The sequence below is a fragment of the Scomber japonicus genome, chromosome 8 (assembly GCF_027409825.1).
Source record: "Scomber japonicus isolate fScoJap1 chromosome 8, fScoJap1.pri, whole genome shotgun sequence".
Lineage (NCBI taxonomy): Eukaryota > Metazoa > Chordata > Actinopteri > Scombriformes > Scombridae > Scomber > Scomber japonicus.
The window spans coordinates 9,310,631-9,331,047 of NC_070585.1; the positions used below are offsets into that span (position 1 = coordinate 9,310,631).

Here is a 20,417-nt window from a genome sequence, read left to right on the forward strand (position 1 = left end):
CAAGTGTGTCTTTGCATGTGTGTATGTGACTCCTCACGTGCAGCTGTGCACTCTTGCTGTATCACCCCCGTCGTCAGTCAACCCCCCTCTCCAGCAGCGCCCTGGGGGCCTTCATTATGTAAGAAAGACATTACTGCAGAACAGAGGCAGAGAGGCAGAGAGACATTACTGCAGAACAGAGGCAGGCAGCCCTGATAACTCTGGCAGCCTCTGCTTCAATACAACCCGCCTAGGCCCCCATAACTCCCTCACACACACACACACACACACACACACACACACACACACACACACACACACACACACACACACACACACACACACACACACACACACACACACACACAGAGTCAAAGCCTGCAGCTGGATAATGGTGAGGATTGAGGACTTTTCATATTTGTAGTCGAGCTTGTTGAACAATACAGGAAATATCAGTTAATCATATTTAACATTATAGTACATTTTCTTCTCTTTTCTTTTGTGTCAACTACTCTCAATCCCTCCATAAACCATCTGTGTTCAATTATCCCCTCTACATACAAGCATACAACCATTCACATATTTCTCCACTGCAATTTCTTAATCTTTTCCATCTCTTCTCCTCCCTTCTCAGCGGTCCCCTTCCCCCTGGCCCACCGGCTGACCATGAAGGAGGTGTTTGACGCCGAGGGCCGGCCGCGGGTGGACCTGCTTAAAGCTCACCTCACCAAGGAGGGCCGGCTGGAGGAGGCCGTGGCCCTGCGCATCATCGATGAGGGTGCCGCCATCCTGCGCCAGGAGCGCACTATGTTGGACATTGAGGCACCAGTCACGGGTATGGTATAGAGATGAAGAATCAGGGAATGCTAAAATTTGAGGGGGAGGGTGATGAATGTAAATTAATCTCTAATTTAATCAGTGGAAAATGGTTAATTGCTGATTTAAAGCTTAACTTGATATCAGTTAAATACAATGTGAAAAACTCCATGTCACACATACACACACATAAAAAAATCTACGTGTGTGTACATGATTGTATGCACGCTTGAGTGACAAGCGAATAGATCACACACTTGCACAGTGAGGGCACAGATAGCAACAGTCAAACAGAGAGAAAGAGAGACGGGAAAAGAGATGGAGCTGCGGAGCAAAAGGCAGAAAGATCAGTAATTACATATTAATCAGATTCCATTCGTCGATTCATTAATCTGCCATATGTATCTGCCACCCTTTTAATATGAACTGTTGTTCGGTCGCACTTCACTGAGAGAACCAATTGGCACTTATGCACCTCACAATAGCAGGCGCTGGCTTTGGTAATATCTGCATGTATTCCCCTGCCAGGGAAATGGTATGAACCGAGGAGAATGTGGAGGGGAGGAGGGGGAGATTGAGATCGATGGAGAACAAAATGGAAAACAAGTTTCTGAGACGATGACAGAGAAGACAGACACGCAGGCAGGCAGACTTAGACTCTCTCCACCTATTGACACTGCTTGGTTAATGTATTTGCGTGTAGTTGCATGTGTTTGTGTGTGCGTTTATGCAAATGCGAGCTGTGAGATAATTCTGTGTGGGTTGCGTGCCCACGCAGAGTGGGAACATAGCTCGGCTTTCACAGGTACAGATCCCCGGGGACGACGACAGATAGACAGGCAGATGGAGAGACAGTCGATCATAAGCAGCTTAGTGCAGAGGTTCTCAAACATGCTCATTCCCAAGGAGCAACATATTGATCCATGTTTCCAAGTTTCTCCGCTTCTACAGATTCTGACCCAGAAACACCCACCTGAGAGGATTTTTTTGTCTTCGTTAGCTGCGATTGGAAATAGCCTTAACTTTCAGAGATAAATCTATGTCAGAATAATGCAGATTCTCAAATACAATGTTGAGGAGAGGGTCTAAACTCTTTAAAATGCGGTAAGATAGACCAACTAGTGAGTAGTCAGGCAGGTGGACAGCTGACAGGTTTTTACATTGTCACACGAAGGCTTCAGGGAGAATAAAGAGACAGGTCTGAGGAGGCAGACTGATATGGCTCAATTTCACTCATGCCATTTTGGATTCCCAATTCCCAGTTCAAATTAAAGAGAATGCTTTAGGAGTAGGCACAAAATCAGACATTAACATGGCAAGCAGATGGAGAGACAGACAGACGTAGCCAGTCAGACAGATGCAAAATGGCCATCGTAAAATGGCTGCAGAGGGGAACTATGACAGCAACTAAAAGTGAAAGGAGAGGCCAGACAGATGGTGAGGGAGGCGGATAGGAAGATGTATGCTGGCAGATCATACAGACAGACAGTCCTGAAGTCTTTCAAAATATGAAGCATTCAGAATATGAAGTCTGATCTGAATTAGATCCAATAGTCCTGGATATGAAATGCTTGCTGTGAAGTCTTATTATATCATCACTGGAATAAATATCTGTTGATGTAAATGCAGTGCAACAGCAAATGATAGTGCCATGTAGTACCATGTAAACAAAAACATCTTAGGTATTTTAGCCAGATGATAAAGAGTCTACAGCCTTGCTAGCAGCTGTGTGAGACTGTAGGCATAGTGGTACTTTGAGCTGAATGCTAACATCAGCATACTAACATGCTCACAATGGCAATGCTAACATGATGATGATGATGATTAGCAAGTATTATGTTTATCAGTGTTCACCATCTTAGCTCTGTGTGTTGGCATGCTAATGTGCTGAGTTCAGGCTGATCTCATTCATTTTACAGGTATCCAGGTGGTTGTAAGTCAAAATATAGTTCAAAAGTTATAATTTTATCCTGATGATGGTGCTAAATGAGAAATTAGGGAATCATCAATATTATTACAGTTCATCCCGAGGGAAGCGTGGATACCAATTTACATCCCAATCCAGACAATAGTTGTTGGAACAAAGTGGCCAACCAACAATTCACAGGCAGACATTGCCATCCAGAGAGCCATGCTTGCTAGCGTGGATAAAAACAAAATGAGAGGATCTTTTCCAAATCCCTGAGGAATCCCTTTTCTGACAACCTTTTTTGACTTTTCTAACATCTCAAAGTGACTACATTCTTCTACAAAATATCATTTTTGGTAGATTTTGGCTAGATTTTTTTTTAATTTTGTTAGACAATTTAGTGATGTATGTAGATCAGCAGATTGGACAGATTAAAAGTCAGCCACATGGAACCACTGAAGCAGGGGTGGACATGCATTCACAGTAACTGAATTGTGGAAACTGATTATGTGACTGCAGATCTATTGTTATGATAATCATAATACTATTGTGTGCCATTTCCACAGTGTGTGGAGATATCCATGGCCAGTTCTTCGACCTGATGAAGTTGTTTGAAGTTGGAGGTTCTCCTGCCAACACACGCTACCTCTTCCTAGGGGACTATGTGGACAGGGGCTACTTCAGTATTGAGGTAAAATCGGACCCATTATCTACCAGTGTGCATTCTTCCCTATAGCATATACCTCATATCCTCATTTGACTGTGTATGCATCCAATCAAACATATTGTAAGCTCCCTATATTGTGTATACAGTAAGCTTACAACTAAATCCATGCCCATAATAATGTATATTGCCCAGAAGACTATTATACAATTTCCGTGGGCAATGTTTATTTCACTGTTGAGGTACACGGTTATACCACTGTAGAGTATTTAATTTGTTATGAATGTGCAAAACATTCAGATTAGCACTGACACACCATACATGTTTCTGATAATGTTCATACCAAGGTGATATAACCTAAAATTCACCAACAAAGACCTGCTATCATAAAGATCAGCTTTCACCCACTAATTAGATTTAGCAGCCTGTGTTCGCCTATAGGACATAATAGATTCAAGGTCAGTAATTACTATATAGCATCCTCCTCACTGAAATATGTATGGGAACTGAATGTAGATAGTATACTACACAGAGGGCCGTTTGGACATTTGATTCTTTACGTGAGTGCAATAACATATTCTTGTGATTACATTGTCTGGAAGAAATGCATCACAGATGTGACTTGAATGTATAATTATACAAACATATGGTGAACGCCTTTGCTTGTTGAGCCACTGTGGCATAAGGGATGTATCACTGACATGGAGTGAGTTTGGGGAGCAATATTTAGGCCACCTTCCTGACACACTTCAAGGGCACATAGACAGAGGACTTAATGTGGAGCAGGGATGTTAGTGAGTAAAGGTGTGAGAACACCCTCTGAGCCATTTGTAGGGTTAACAAAGTGATAACAGTGAGAACATATTGAGTAGTAGGCTGTGCGATTCTATGTCTTACACACAACAACTGGAATTTTGTACTCATTTTCCCCCCTGTTAATCAGCACGGTTTGATTTGGGATAATTCTTTTCCAAATCCTGTTTACGTCTATCTTTAGACTGGGGTAAGGATCAATTCGCTTTCAGCTCAATTAATTTAGGCAGTGGATGCTTCATTCAGAGAAGGAATTCCTAGTAGCAGCTCCATCGTGATTCTGTGTCACGCTTTGAATTTCCAGTTTGAGTTTAATGAGGGGAACTGAAAGTGAAATAACTCCGCCTCATACAATTACTCGCAAGCAATGGTGTGCCAAAGCAAATGCTGATTTCACTGTGGTGTGTGGTTTAAAGGAACAGCTCAACATTTTGGGAAATACTATTCACTTTCTTGTTTAGAGGTTGACAAGAAGATTGATACCATTCATATTAATGCATTATAAATGTGTCCAAAATGCTTAGGTTTCCTATGCAGCTGTTGATCTCTAATCACTTTTATGCTTTTTCTTCCCTGGTGAACTTTTAGTGTGTGTTATACTTGTGGTCACTGAAAATCCTCTACCCAAAGACGCTCTTTCTTCTACGGGGAAACCATGAATGTAGACATCTGACAGAATATTTCACCTTCAAACAAGAATGTGAGTAGCTCTTTTGTTTTCTCCTCCTTTTATATGCTCCACCTCTCTTTCAACCGACTTACCCCCCTCTATATTTCTGTTGTTTTTTTACTCCCTCAAGCGCCATCTATTCTTTTTGTTGAAGTTACTGTACAGTTGTGTAAGATTGCAATCATTATTTTCAGTATCGATTCATTTGCTGATTATTTTCTTGATGAACTGATTCCTTTGGTCTAAAAAATGTCATGAAATTGCTTAAAGGCTGACATCTAACAGTACGAAACCCAAAGATATCAAATTTCCTATCTTTTTCATCTTACTAAGAAAGCCAGTAAATATTCACACAGGAGAAGCTGGAACAGAGACATTTGGGGCATGTTTTGCTTAAAGACTAAAAGACTATATTGGCATCTAGTGGTGAGGTTGAACACCTAAATACTCTGCCCTCATCCTTCCCTTTCCAAGGACATAGGAGAACATACAGTTTTGGCATATTTGGCATCTCTGCTCTGGGCTATTGCAGAAACATAGCAACTTCATGGAAGGGGACACGCTACCTATGTAGATATAAAGGGCTCATTTTAAGGTAAAGAAAACAGGATTATTAGTTTCAGGTGATCATACAGTAATTAAAACATACTTTTGAAAATTATATACCATTTCTGCCAAGTTCCATATCCACTAAATTCCCCTAAATTCTGCATACTGCACCTTTAAAATTCTACAAACTGCAACCTTTAAACAACAGAATTGATCATTTGCTTATCCTCACCTCTCTTAGATACTGTTGCTATGCCTGTCAAATTCCTCATCCTCACATGGCATCTATGCACCTTCCACGATAATAATGGCAACCAGACGCCTAGTATTTTTTGAAGCATTGACAATATGATGGAAGAAGACAAACACAGGCTTCTCGTTTCTAGCCGGGGACCATCAACTTTGCCAGCTGAAATGAGCCAATAACATTAACATTACGCTCGATGAGTTGGTTGATGATCCATGTAGAAAACATAGAAAGAAACAAACTGCATTGGTCTTGTTTTCAGTATAGTCCTGCAGCATGATAATGAAAACTGTAAGATCCAACTGCTTCTTAACTTACACACTTTGTCAATCTGTGGGTTCGGTTAGTATACTTGAAAATATGAACGATAAAGCATAAATCTAGCCTCTGTTTCATATGGCTTTGGTTCCTAGAGTGTAAGCTTCTAATAATCTAATATAGAGCAAGTCAGAACGTCTAAGATTAACCTAAACTCTGATAGGATCCAGGACTTGCTTGATACTGCGGGGGAATACTACACAGTGGATGTGCTATTGTGACCTGACCTTCTTTCTTTTTTTTTTTTTAGCTAATGAAATGCTCTTTGGTCTTGGAAGTAATGCTGAGTTAAGTTTTTACAACACGACATTTGCAGCTTACAATAGTGCTGATTACACACTCCATTACTCACACTTTTGTTGCCTTTTTTGTGTTTTTTTTGGTTTTGGAAAGCTCTTTATGTATGTAGTACAGCTCTTACTTCAGCCTCATGCACACCACTTCCCCTCCCCCCAAATTCCATCACCGTCCGTTCTTCCTCCGCTTCCTTTTTCTGCTACTGGCAGTCTCTTCCCGCCCTCATTTCCCACACTCCGATCCATCCCTCTTCTGCTCCTTCTATCCTTCCTCGTTTCCTATTTCTCACTCTCTCTCTCTCTCTCTCTCTCTCTCTCTCGTCTGTTCTCCTCCTCCGGCTTTCATCCACCTCTTCCTCTCCCTCCCCCGGTCTCTCTCCTCCTCTCTGACTCTCTCCCTGTGAGTTTCGGCGTCCTGTCCGAGAGTGGGTGATTAGCAGCAAATTAATTTGGCCCTTAATGATTGGCTCAGGGACTTACTCCTCTGTGTCTGATTGGCCATGGGACGATGAAGCTAATTTCCCTTGGTGCTCGTAGCGAATAGTGGTCGCCCTCAATTACCATCTGCTGTGTGTGTGAGTGTGTATGTGTGAGTCTGTGTGTGTGTACCACAAGTGTGTGCAAGTGCATGTACTATGACTGTCTTCATAAATGTTTGAGTGTGTATGTGTGTATGTCTGTGTGTGTGAGTGTGATGAGTTGACAACTGGTGGACCAGCAATAATGAGCTCTTGCTCTACACAAGGCAGATGGAGAGGTTGACAAATACACTCCTCGCTGTCACACACTCACACACAGACACACAACACACACACACACACACACAAATGCTGGCTACTGTACATTGGCACTCTGCAATACCGGCTTTGATTGTGTACGTGTCGTTCTCATGTCCTCAAACTCTCCCGTCTCCTTCCCATCCCTCTTCTCTCCTCCCTTGTCATCTCCTCTCCTTCCTCTCCTTCTCTCACCGCTCTTAACCTCTCCGCCTTCTCCTGTCTCCTCCTATCAATCTCTCTGCTTCTCTCTTTATGAAATTATCATTCTCCCTTTCTCTCCTCCCTCCTGCTTGCTCTCATCCAAAATCCACCCTTCTCTCTCCCTTTTTTTCTTCTTCTTCTTCTATCTCTCTCTCTCTCTCTCTCTCTTCTCCGATCTCCTTTCAGCTATTTTAATCCTGTGATATTGTTTTGTGTCAGATGTATTGTAACGCCCATGTGTGAAATGTACTTTAAAGATGCTGCGTGTTGGATGTCTTCATTGATATCACTGCCAAATCAAAGGAGTTTTTTTATAAATCAAAAAATCTGCCTCACAGTGTCTCTCCACTGCTTCATGCTTACCTTTGGGTCAGATTTTGTTCACTAGAAACAGAATCATAGTCTTTGTTGCATTAATAATACACTGTAATGTGGAGCATTTTTTCCACAAATGTACATTTCTTTTCGGAGAAGTGGCATTTTTAAATCATCAGAGAGCAGAGACACAGGTCATATGGGACTGCTGGAGAAGAGATGGCTGCATAAATTAATAATGTGTTATGTTGAAAATCCTACATGTTAGCGCTTTTACACCCAAGTGAACTAAATTATGTTTTCAGAGGATCCGTACGAGTCTGTTTGAAGCCTTCATATGACGGAGGGTCTTCAGATCCGTCCATGTAAAAGCTCCATGTTTGTTTGTTCTCTGTGCTCCTTGTGCAGTGTGAAATGGTGACAGGGACCGACTGTACGTTCACAGAGATGTTGGTGATTCAAAGCATGTCAAAAAGGCACTTTGTCTCAAGTCTTGAAATACGCCCTCCTCTCCTCCTTCTCTCCCTCCTTCCTCTCTAACCACCTCCAGGTAAGATCAAGTACTCGGAGCAGGTGTACGACTCCTGCATGGAGGCGTTTGATTGCTTGCCCCTGGCAGCCCTGATGAACCAGCAGTTCCTGTGTGTGCATGGGGGGCTTTCACCAGAGATTCACACGCTGGACGACATCAAGAAGGTACAAAAAGAGCTACACACACACACACACACACACACACACACACCATTTATAATGAGCAAATCTACCCTACAAAGGCAAAACACTTACTACTTATTTTGTCACATTTGAGTTAAGATGAGAATCAGACTTGTTCACATCTCTTTTACCATGCAAATCCCATCGAAATATGATGTCAAAGAAATGAGAAAACAGCTTTCTTTTAATAGTACAGTAACTACAAAACAAAGCTGACTAAAGAGCAAGCCAAACTGCAGCTTTACTGGCTGTGTAGTTACTGCATTCAAGCTTTGTATAGCTGCCCAGGCTGCTGTAACTGCACTTTGGCTCGGTAAACTAGAAGCTGCTGTCACTCTTACTCTGCCACAGGGACACAGCCAACTAGAGAACTGTGCTAATACAAAGCTAGCTGGACTTAGCTAAAGCTAAAACTACATTCATTTTTTTAATTTTTCCTTAGCTGTGAATGAATAATAACATATTTTTATGAATGGACAACGTTGTATTTCAGTGTGTCTACATGACTGGAAATGAGATAGTATCTTAATTCTGTCTCAGTGGAGAAAAACATGCTAATGCTGACTAGCTTAGCAGATCTCAGTTGGTGCCATCACTTATCATTTGACACAGTGGGCTTAAGCTCATTTTAAATAGTAAATTAATTTATTGTGTTAATTAAAACAGAGATACATTGAATCCCTATGTACTATGTACTGTTAATAATCAATGTTTGTTTTCCTAAATAAACCAGTTAAAATGTTGCTGAAAAAACAAATGCTAACAGTTAAGGGCAGAAATTGGATCTTTTGGGGTATTTACAATAATGACCCTGAAAAGACATAAAATGTAGGCATTACAACCTGTCTAGCTATTATACAATTTTCTCTCTAAACTTTCCTGCTTCTGTCGGTACACTGCCTTTGTAGGGAAGAAGACACATTAGCAAGAATTTAGTAAAATTGTCATACTTCTACTCGCTAAGAAAAATAATGCTAATGTATGTTATCAACGTATGTGCAGCACATACATACTTAAGCTTCTATTCAGCGATGTGTTGTATACTCAGGGGTTTAATAAGAATCCAGCACCAGAGAATGAGAGCCGCACACATGCTGTATGTATACAGTTCACATACAGACTACAAAGGCACACACATGAACACACAGACATGAAAACACACACTTCCTCGTCTAATGGCAGTGTTTCCATGGTGAATCTGCTGGTGTGACATCTCCCTCCTATGTGGTTAGGGTTGCCATGGAGATGCTCTGACAGTATGTTTGTGTGTGTGTGTGTATGTGCATGTGTGTGCATGTGTAGGCTATGTGTTTGCTTTTCTTTCTCCTCTGATTTACACTATAGGCGCTGGTGCATTTCTGTGCAGTTTATATCACTTCCTAAAATGTTGTGTTTCTTTGTGTCAGTGTATTTCTTTGTGTGACGGAGCATTCGTGTTTACATTTTTGTGTATTTCTCTGTGTGTGTTTGCATGTGTGTTCTATGTCCTAGTTGGACCGGTTCAAGGAGCCCCCAGCGTTTGGGCCCATGTGTGACCTGTTGTGGGCAGACCCCCTGGAAGACTTTGGCAATGAGAAGACCCAGGAGTACTTTGGCCACAACACAGTCAGAGGCTGCTCCTATTTCTACAGGTACTGTGACCAAATGACTCTTCACAGTGTCCACCTTGACACCAGCATAAAGAAATATTGCATAAGAGTCCTGACAGTTTATTTTAGACTCCGATGTGAGTGAATATAGTCTGGTAGCCTTAGATCCCTATGCTGATGAAGCTCAGAGATATGAACTAACTTGTTATCCAAATAAGCCAGACTGAATGCAATATTCTGGTATAAAAATACACATTGGGAACACTATTTTTTAAATTAACAGCTGACAGATGCAGCCATAAATAAGACTGATCCTGGAATGTGTTCCTGTGTGCCTTGTGTTGGGTTTATTCGAAATGTTCTCGAATGATCTAGGTGCCTCATGATCGCCTGCCATCAGCTAGATATGACTTTCATCTACAAATCATAAATCTAATAAGTTTTTAGGTGGACTTCAGGCTGTTGGTTTGGGATGCTGGTGATGAGAAGAGAGAGAAAGAGAGATGCCTGCTGTGTGGTTACACCAGATCCAAGATCCAATAACAATCACTGGGATTTGTGCAAGAGACTGAAAAATCTTGGCCAGTTTGCATACACACACACACACACACACACACACACACACACACACACACACACACAGACACACACAGAGGCAGGCATTGAGTATATGAGCAAACACATAACCGCAGCACATTCACAAACACACAGTTAGGTTTCAGCATGAAACGATATCCCACAATCCCCAGGGAGACTGCACGGTTCTGTTGCTATGACGACTGGCTACTCCTGCCAGATATGGAGTGATATTAAGATACAGTGAGAGAAAGAGGGAGAGCAACATAGAAGGAGGGTGGTGGTGGTGGTGGTGGTGGTGATGATGCTGGTGCTGGTGGGAATGGAAGATGAAAGATGGAAATAAAAAAATGAAAATGGAGAAATGACAGGAAGCTGAAAGACAGATGGAGCATCTGTGCATTCGTACGTCTTGAAGTCAGTGTTATGACATGTTGTCTGTGGTTGAACACAGTGATTTTCCCTGTTTAGCAGACACAGCATCAATCGACCAACCAGTGTGCACTTGGCCCCCATAGCACTGGCCATAAACCTTGCTCAGGTCTGCCTGAGCTCACTGATGCCCCCTGCTGGTCTCAGTAAGACATGACATTTGAAAACAAGAGGCCTACTCATCTCCCACTGGTGGACCCTAAATACTTCCATCTGTTTTTGTGGTTTACAGCAGTCTTGCTTATAACATGACATGTTTGTTATGCAAAGTGGTTTTTACTGGATCTTTTGGATATTTTTCTTGCATTGCCCCAGTTCACATGCATTTACTTGCTGTTTCTCCTCCTCTCTTTCTGTCTCTTTGTCCCCAGTTACCCGGCAGTGTGCGAGTTCTTACAGACCAACAACCTGCTGTCAATCATCAGAGCGCATGAAGCACAGGATGCTGGGTAAGCTTCGCTGACTGACTGGCACGGCTCAGTCCTTCTTTCAGCTTGACAGGAAGCACCATTTAATGTAAAGGCTTAATGTACCTCGACATTTCATGTACTGCGCTGGTATTTTTCTTTTGTCAGGGAATTACCACATTATTCCTTCAGTTACCCTCAAACTGAGTTATAAGCATTGTTCGAGTTTGTTATCAAAGAACGTGTGACTGAGGAGCACAAGCAGCAGTAACAGGAACTAAGTCATCTCTTGAAAACAGCGCAGTAAGACGAAGAGTCATGAAAGGTTGTTATAAAATAAAGGGGGGAAAACACACTTTTCTGACCCACAAATCCATTCCTGGCATCTGTTAGTGAAAATCCTCTAAATATAATGCAGCATTTAAGGCAGCACTGTTCTGATTTGGGCTGTTTCTGAACCCATTAGCACCATTTTATCTGTGATGAAGCTGTGCAGTTTGGGTAATAGTCCATGAGTCTTGTGTTGGTCAATAGAAATTATATTTTAATAGGTTTTGTACATGTGAGTAGAAGTTATTCTATAGTTGATTTTAAAAATGTTTGTTTTTTTTCACTTTCGCACTTGAAGTTAATCAAGCAACTCCATACAATAAAATAATCTTAAATTGATTATAATGTTCTAAAAGACTGTAAAGTGGTCTGTGCCCATGTGTGTGGCAAGCAGCCAATCAAGAGCCTGTTTGTTACAGAGTCATGAATTTACCTTAATTTGATAGGCTCATGGTCAGACACAGTGCACAGTGGTCAGCTATGGACAAAGTTTTCAAACTGTGCTGATGATTAATTAGCATTGATGATTTAACATAGAGAAGCTGCACTGAACACTGGCAAAAACACTACAGTGAAAGACATAATTAAGATCACTGTAATCAGAAAACAGCCAACACACTCTGCTAGACACCTGGATTATCTTTTAATAATAAATAAACTGGAGTCTTAATTATCAAATCCTCCAGGGACCCTGCTAGAAGAGGCTGCTTATGTTCTTTGTTTGTGGGCACTAATGAATTATGTGTGCTTGCTTGTGTGCATTTGCATGCCTGAAGTCAGGTCTTTGTGTACATAAAACTAATTGCACCCACACTTGTTTTTTATTGTCTCTAGGTCTCTACATCTGGCCCTAAAAAGTTTCAGTGCCCTACTCAATGGCACTTACCTTACCTTGATTTCCTCAGCCGTGCCAAGGACTCTGTCCTCTTTATTTGGTTTTAAATGTGTGGTTGTCTTGCCTTCAGCCACAAATCCTCAGTTTTCATCCACAATGTTTAGTTTGAGTGGCTGTAATGTGGGTGTGTTGTTTGTCTCTCTTTCCTCAGTTATCGTATGTACAGGAAGAGTCAGACTACAGGTTTCCCCTCTCTCATCACCATCTTCTCTGCTCCAAACTATCTGGATGTCTATAACAACAAAGGTCTGACACACACACACATGCACAAATACATAAATACACACTTGCATAGATAATTTATGCACACATACTGAAGCATGAGCACTCCGGTGCAATTATTGTAGACTGAACAGTATGTTATTTCTCATGCAAGACTGAACGTTACATAACAATAGAAACAGCTGATGATGAAGTTGTTATGTATTAATAACTACACACTGAATGTTGGTAGTGGATACTTTCAAAACAAATAATGTTCTTCTAATATGACCCCAATAAATTCACTTATTTTGCAGATTTCTTTACAAAATGTGATCATGTACAACAGTGCAACTAATCAAAAGACTAATGTACGTGTGTCTGTGTGTGTGTGTGTGTGTGTGTGTGTGTGTGTGTGTGTGTGTGTCCAGCGGCGGTGCTGAAATATGAGAACAACGTGATGAACATCCGTCAGTTTAACTGTTCTCCTCATCCATACTGGCTGCCCAACTTCATGGACGTCTTCACCTGGTCGCTGCCTTTCGTGGGAGAAAAGGGTATCTCACACATTCACACACATGCACACACATATATCCTCCTTCTTAGACTCTCACACATATGATACAGTTATAATGTTTTTGGAGAATCCTCTCCTAGACTAAGCTGAAATGCCGTTCAGTTCAAATGATTTTATCACTGAATCTAAATCTGGGGTTATTTGAGGTTTGTTGGCTTTTGGGTTCAAACCCGGACAGATCACCATGTTTTAAAGAGCCTCAAGAATGACAAATCCTGCTTTTGGGGGCTGACATGATTTTGTGCAACATGTTTGATTTAAACTGGCAGACTCTGGTCAGACTTGTGTATCCTAAAGCAGTAAAAGCATAAAAAGCACAAACTTCACTGTTGATAAGCTGCTTTACAGTTTTATTTAGAGGCATAAATCTCGTTTAAAGTACTATAAAATAGCAGCTTTTCTGGCTCAGTTCACTCTTGTACAATAAATTAAAACAATGAAATCTGACGTAAAAATCGAAGTCGTCTTTGTTATATCACTGGAAATTATATTTGTGATACATTTGTATGTGCTAAAGCTTCTGGATCATCTATGAACATAAAACAGTGAACCATTCTGATAAAGGTGCAAATGGCCTTTTTTGAATATATGTGATCCTTTTCCCACTCTTCATTGGGTCATGTACTTCGGACACCTTTAGATCCCTTTCATACACTTAATATTGTTCTGATACCACTTTTAAAAATGCATTGTCTGAATACAGCTATTATATCAGCTTAAAAAAGTGGACAACCCTTACTTACAGGATTAGAGATTGGTGGGTAGCCAGAGCTTAGTCGGATTTGTCCTTCACTGCGTCCCTGGTTAAGTATGAGCGTGTCTCTGTTTTGCCCTGCAGTGACTGAAATGCTAGTCAACGTCCTGAGTATCTGCTCTGACGACGAACTCATGAACGATGGCGAGGAGATCTTCGACGGTAAGGAACACACAGCAGTGTGATTTTAACCACATGCAAGCATGAATGAATAAATAGCTGAAATATATTCCCTTATGTCTCATTTTGTGATGATTCTGCAAGAAATCACATTAATGACAGAGATTTTGTGTTTGACTCTCTCACAGCCAGCGCAGCAGCAGCCAGGAAAGAGGTGATCAAGAACAAGATACGAGCCATCGGGAAGATGGCCAAAATGTTCTCAGTTCTACGGTGGGTCGACTTCTGATTAAACATCGACGTGTCTCTTTGAACTTCTCAAGAAGTTCTCAAACAGTCACCAGATTGTTGCTTTTCTTTAACTCACATTCCGAGTGTTTTAATTAGCAAAGTGTGTTTTTTGAGAGTTTGCAGGTGCACGCCGTGAGGAAGTGTGTAATTCTCTGTTGTTCTCTCTTCATCACCTGCTTTCTCTTTTTATCCACACATCTGTCACGCACACACACGCCATGTCTGTCCGTCTCTCAGGGAGGAGAGTGAGAACGTGTTGACCCTGAAGGGGCTGACCCCTACAGGCATGCTGCCAAGCGGAGTGTTGTCTGGGGGCAAACAGACCCTGCAGAGCGGTGAGTGTTTTTACTCATCCACACACACGCTTATACACACACACACACTCAGACTTAACCCTGAACACACAAACAGATAGAAAACACCCACAAAGTACACACAAGGCCACCTTCAGATTCTCCAGCCTTCTTTCCTCTTCTCCTCCTCGACTGCTGATTATCTCCTCTCATCCTTCTGCCTCACTCTCTCCACCTCACCTCACCGGCGCTGAGGATACTAACAGCCTGCTCCTCATGTGTGTGAGTGAGAGACAGAAAATAAGAAGTAGTAGTGTAAACAGATAAACACCTCCAGACAGCCAAAGTGCGTGTGTCTGCATGTGTGATTGAGATAACGAGCTAACACCAGCTACTGCTAACACCAGGTGCCCTCTAACCCTGCAATGGCCTCAGTGCTGCTCTGAGAGCCCCACATGAATAAAGCCTGAAACATGCTTTTGAGTTTACAGATCTGGAGGTGTCGTGTGTAACTATTTGTATTGGTATCATCGACAAAAGTTACACTTTTAACATTTGCACATGTATAGGGTAGGTCTCACAGCGTCGTGAAGAGAGGTCACCTTACTGCAAGCTGCACATCGATCTACTACATTTTCCTTCTGTGTGATTTTTTGTGTTTAGATTCCTTTTTTTAACAACTTGCCGGTTGTTGGACTTGATAACCTTTTCTGCTCAAATGGTCAGTATTTTTTCAGAAGTACCTACATATAACTCCAACACATGAGACGCGCTGAGATTTTGACAGCGGGTACATCAACTCCTTGACAAGCCTCTGCGAGCGATTAACACCCATATTCCCCATCTTTGCGCCCTTAACCAAAGACATTAACACATATCTGCACAGAAGCATGTTTCAGCCTTCACTCCTTTCTTCTTCTCCTCTTTCTTTCTTTGTACTTCATCTCCTCTCTCGGACTCTGTCATCTCCTCTCTCTTCCTGTCCTCCTCTCTCTCTCTTCTTCTTTTATGTTTGACCATCCTTCAGCTACCATTGAGGCCATTGAAGCCATCGAGACAGTTAAGGATGCTGAAGGTAAAATCCCACTCATTTCACTGTGTGTGTGTGTGTGTGCGTGTGTGCGCGATTGTGTGCAGCATGGCTGCGCTCTCAGCCACCCATGCTCATAAGGTCATAGATTTTTCTTACCCACGATGCACTGAGCTCTTCTAACCGCATCAGCGCTCGCAACAAAGCCTAAAAACCGCTGCACGCTGAAGCCACCACATTAAAACACACTAACACACAAACATACACACACTCTCTTTTTTCCTTCTCTTGGGAAACAGGAACTACACACTACAGCTTCTCTCCCAACACACACACACACACACACATTTATTTACACCCTATTCAGATGTAACACACACTGCACATCGCACACAATGTTTTCTTACACACACACATAGATAAGAAGAGCGGGGCTGTAGGTAGGAGTGGGTGTTGTGAAGGAAGACGGGGTCACTCAGACCTCCTTTCGTCTGCGGTGTGTTAGTCTTTTTTTCTTTATATTCTGTAGTTGCTGTAGTTCTGTAGAAAATGAACATGCGATCAATCTGTTCCTTTACAAGCAAACAGCAGAACAGCTGCAGAAATATAGATGTATATTCATTTTACAAACCAATCCCAAAATATTTCATATGTGGGAGAATATTCTAAACTTAAGATTTGCTTTTCACTGACCTTCTGATCATATCCCATGGTCTCAAATGGTTCACATGACCTAAGTTTTTATACCGTACTTTGCACATGTGACGACACCTGAGTAAGTTCCATTTGCTGAAGAAGACTTTTTGATGTGGTTGAAGTCTGTGCAAAGTTCCTCTTTAGTGTAAAATATTTCACCACAGATATGTGCTCTCATGGTAATAAAATAATAAGTGTCAAAAAAAAGAAAAAGAAGATCAATTTGGCAGATTTCATGGAATTAGGTTTCACTCAAGAGGCCCCAAAAAGAAAAAACATGTCTGTATGGCTAAAAGAAGCCAGGACAGGTCTGCCAGGTTCTCGCTGTGCTTCTGAACAGATTGTGGTCATGGTATTTGTGTTTACTATATTGTATTTTGTGTAGGCTTTATAGGTTATTACACGCTTTACCTAACTGTAGTCTTTATGTTTGTATATTAATGCTGTCTGTAGCTGACCCGAATTACAGCCCATAATTTGTTTAAGCAAATAAATTATGGGCATCTCTCGTGTTATGTTTTTCTGTTATGTAATTTGATTTGTTAGTTGGGTGTTAGCTGTCTGCTGGGTAACATGGTGTCAAACTGTATTTGTGAGTAGCTGCATGCATGCAAAGGTAACGTGACAGTAGCCGTTGTTCAAAAGTGGCGATAATCTCTTTAGACAGACCTCCTGAACAGCACAGGAGCATCTGTCCACACAGAGAATGCAACTCAGCTAAATTCAAAACCTCATGTTGTGAGATTGTGTTGGTTTTCGTGGAACTAGTTTCGATAACAAACACAGTCACAAGCTTTAATTGTCCCCCAAAATATGATTCAGTTTTGTCTAATGTAAAGTGATCCTCCAGGATTGTAGAACTGCTCTTCAATAAACATGGAAAACTCAAATAAAAGAGTCTTTTTTAGAAAAGAAAAAGAAAGACTGGTCAAAATTGAAGCTGTAAAACCTGAGATATCATGAGTTTTGGTCCCTAGTTTGGCTCAGGCTCCAAAAATGCATAATTCAACCAGTATTTGGACCTTTTGTATGTCGTTTGAATAATCCATACAGAAGCAGAGAAATATAAAACAAGTTGTGTTTTTATGGGAGAGTTGTGTGCTGGAACTATTTCTTGGCGAGGACCAGTCACTTCCTTAAGTCTCTTTGTCATTTTGTTATCATGAAGTTTCCAGCAGAGACTTCAAAAGGTCACTATGCTGGGCCAAGAAGTAGTTCCAGCACACAGCTCCATGTAAAACCACACATCGTCTGCATACAAGTTTTACCCTTTTTTTTTCAGGACAGTGCCAGCTTGGCTAGCTTGTCATTTAACTCTTGCCAAGAAAGAGAGGGTTAGTGAGTTTTACCCAAAACTGTCAAACTTTCTTTCTCCAAGCCCAAGCCGAGGTAGCCCTGACGACATCCTCCCAATGACTAATCCTGAGGAATAGTTGTGCCAAGTTCATTATTACAAATTCGATCAAATTAAGCCAAAATCTATAATGTGGACAATAAAGACATGAACTTCACAAATGGCCTGACACCTTTCCTTTTATATTTGCTCATAGACGACTTCATTTTAGGATTAAGCGGCAACTCTTTAAACAGTCGGATTGCTGTCAAAAACTCGTCACGTCAGAGACGCATTTTAATAACTTATGAACGACCGCTTCTGTGCAGCTCTGCTTTGTTCCATACCAGGTGTCTACTGATCTAGGATCAAAGGCCAGGTCGCACTGATTGTCACATTCACTGTGAGCCAGAGGTCGAACTAATCCTAGCTCAGCATTCAGACAACAGATGAACACTGGCTGATGTGTGTGGTGTATGAACGCTGTTGATGTGCATATATGACAGAACCTTGTTTATCCAAACCCAAAACTAAAGGGAGCAAAATCTGGATCAAAATGTCTTTACTGGTATGCTCAAATGAAACCATTAAAAAGACGAAATACACTTCAAAACATACACTTAACGCTTTGTAAAAGTTTTTCTTATCTCATTTCATAAATTAATAAAATGTTTGGAATTTCAGTCCTTTTCAGTGCTCTGAATATTTGCTTCAAGCCTCCAGGGGTTTGGATACACAAGATTCTACTAAATGTCTTGTTAAATATTAACTCTACGTGTGTGTATGTATGTATGTGTGTGTGTGTGTGTGTGTGTGTGTGTGTGTGTGTGTTGCGTGTGTGGGTGGGTGCTTTCCCGCTTGTCTCCCGCAGCCATCCGAGGCTTCTCCCCGCAGCATCGGATCAGCAGCTTCGAGGAGGCCAAAGGTCTGGACCGCATCAACGAGCGGATGCCACCGCGGCGCGATGCCGTCAACAGCGTGGGCCTGTCGATGGGCCGCATGAACATGGGAGAGCCCAATGGGACCGACAGCAACAGCAATATACAGTGATGGACATCCACTCCCACATGCCCAGACACATACCTGCAGTTACAACACTGATATGGTACTCATTTATAGATACCTGTACATAGGCATATATACACAAGAGAAATCTCTCCCTCTCTCACACACACACACACACATACAAACACAGTATTTCATACATTTAATAGGCTTCACACACAAGCGATCACACACACACAGACATGATTATCTTCCCTCTTCCCGTTGCCCTCAGCTGTATGTAAAGGCATGAGCATACCCGGACTTTACCACCAAAAGGCTGAGTCTCTTCACTGAACTGATCAACCCTATTTAGAGAACTACAACTCCCATGTACCTGCACAACAACAACAACAACAACAACAACAACAACAAAAGGAAAGAAAACACGAAACAAAATCACGCCCCATGCAAAACAGGAGGTGCTGCTGGTCACCGCGTGTATCACCATTGGGTTAACAGTGTCAGCATGACGTGGCCGTGTCGCTGGAGTGTGTTTTGTCGGGCTGGGCGGGCAGGCGGGCGGGCATGTGTTTTGCACGGAGGGAGTGTAGGGGAGGGGGTGGGTGTGTTGTGCATTTAAGATATGTATGCTTCTTTTTCCTGTTTGCATCCCGAAACAGGAAGCGGAACCAAACTTGCAATGGGTTGATTTTCTAGGGTCGTGGATATGCCTGCCTGCGTGCGTGCACATGATTCAACGTGTAAATGTCCGTGTGGTTGTATTTGAAGAAAAAAAAAAGAAAGTGTTTTCGTTCGCAAAAACACGTGCAGATCGGCGAAAAGATACATTTTTGACGTGAGGAGTGTTACGGTTGGCTTATCTGTCGCCGTGAGATGTGTGACGAAGAATATCTCAGCTGCAGTCTAATCTGAGCCCTCGCTGTCCTTTCATTCTCGGGAGGAGATTCCCGTTTGCTTTTGTAGCACTACACTGCACCCACCCTCCACTTGAAGTCGAGTGGAAGCCCCACCCCCATTCACCCCTTCATCCCCTCTGGTCCCAGGCCAGTTAGCTCTCGGGAAAGGCTTCAAACTGGGTCCCTGGGTCAGATTGCGAGCAAGTGTTTCTCCCTACCTGTCGTGTGTAAATAGGATACATAGAAAGGTTTTATTGCACATCTGATGCATATGGTCACAGGATACAAGATGCAGTATAGCGGAAGTAGAATGCTTTATATATAATGTGAGGGAGCCAGGGGGGAGTTGAAATGTGAAGTCATACTCTACTCATTGTCTTTCTACATCCTCTCTTTCTTCCCGCTTTGGTTGCTGTCTGTGACCAAACAGCAGTGACAGCTGGGAAACCTCCAGCCTAAAAAGCAGGAAATGATATTTTACAGAGGAAACAGACTCTTCTGGTGAAGGCAGCAGCCAAGACAACAAGAAGAAGTCAGAAGAAAAAGGTCTTTGTAAAGCATTTATATTAACGCATCAGTGCATGCAGAGTTAAGTTCTTTGATAATAATGTGAAGATTATATTTGTGCTCTGTGTTTCACTATGGTAGGAAATTCTTTTCTTCTTGTTTTGCTGGCTAATATAAATGAACTGAGGAATAATGAGTAATTTATTTTGTAC

General features: G+C 41.9%; 1 protein-coding gene across 4 annotated transcripts; it reads left to right on the forward strand.

Moving 5' to 3' along the window:
- The first annotated feature begins 771 nt into the window (after positions 1 to 771).
- Positions 772 to 20,386, forward strand: LOC128363380 (protein phosphatase 3 catalytic subunit alpha-like). Of its 4 annotated transcripts, none has more exons than XM_053324370.1 (13): positions 772 to 814; positions 3,271 to 3,426; positions 4,268 to 4,284; positions 4,770 to 4,881; positions 8,107 to 8,252; positions 9,762 to 9,901; positions 11,239 to 11,316; positions 12,651 to 12,745; positions 13,132 to 13,257; positions 14,116 to 14,193; positions 14,340 to 14,424; positions 14,680 to 14,777; positions 20,165 to 20,386. In XM_053324370.1, exons 1-13 carry the CDS (start codon positions 787 to 789, stop codon positions 20,266 to 20,268), a joined length of 1,263 nt encoding a protein of 420 aa, XP_053180345.1. In that variant the 5' UTR covers positions 772 to 786; the 3' UTR covers positions 20,269 to 20,386. The 4 variants fall into 4 exon arrangements, with proteins under 4 accessions (XP_053180345.1, XP_053180343.1, XP_053180346.1 ...); XM_053324368.1 differs by lacking the exons at positions 4,268 to 4,284; positions 20,165 to 20,386 and adding exons at positions 15,763 to 15,810; positions 18,666 to 18,844 and having other exon boundaries at positions 3,271 to 3,395; XM_053324371.1 differs by lacking the exon at positions 4,268 to 4,284 and having other exon boundaries at positions 3,271 to 3,395.
- Positions 20,387 to 20,417: the final 31 nt, after the last annotated feature.

What these genes read in the sequence shown, in the direction of transcription:
- LOC128363380 (XM_053324368.1), top strand. Translation starts at nt 787, where the DNA reads ATGTTGGACATTGAGGCACCAGTCACGG. An exon ending in TTTCACCTTCAAACAAGAAT is followed by an intron (nt 4,882 to 8,106) that starts GTGAGTAGCTCT and finishes AACCACCTCCAG; the next exon opens with GTAAGATCAAGTACTCGGAG. An exon ending in GGCTGCTCCTATTTCTACAG is followed by an intron (nt 9,902 to 11,238) that starts GTACTGTGACCA and finishes CTTTGTCCCCAG; the next exon opens with TTACCCGGCAGTGTGCGAGT.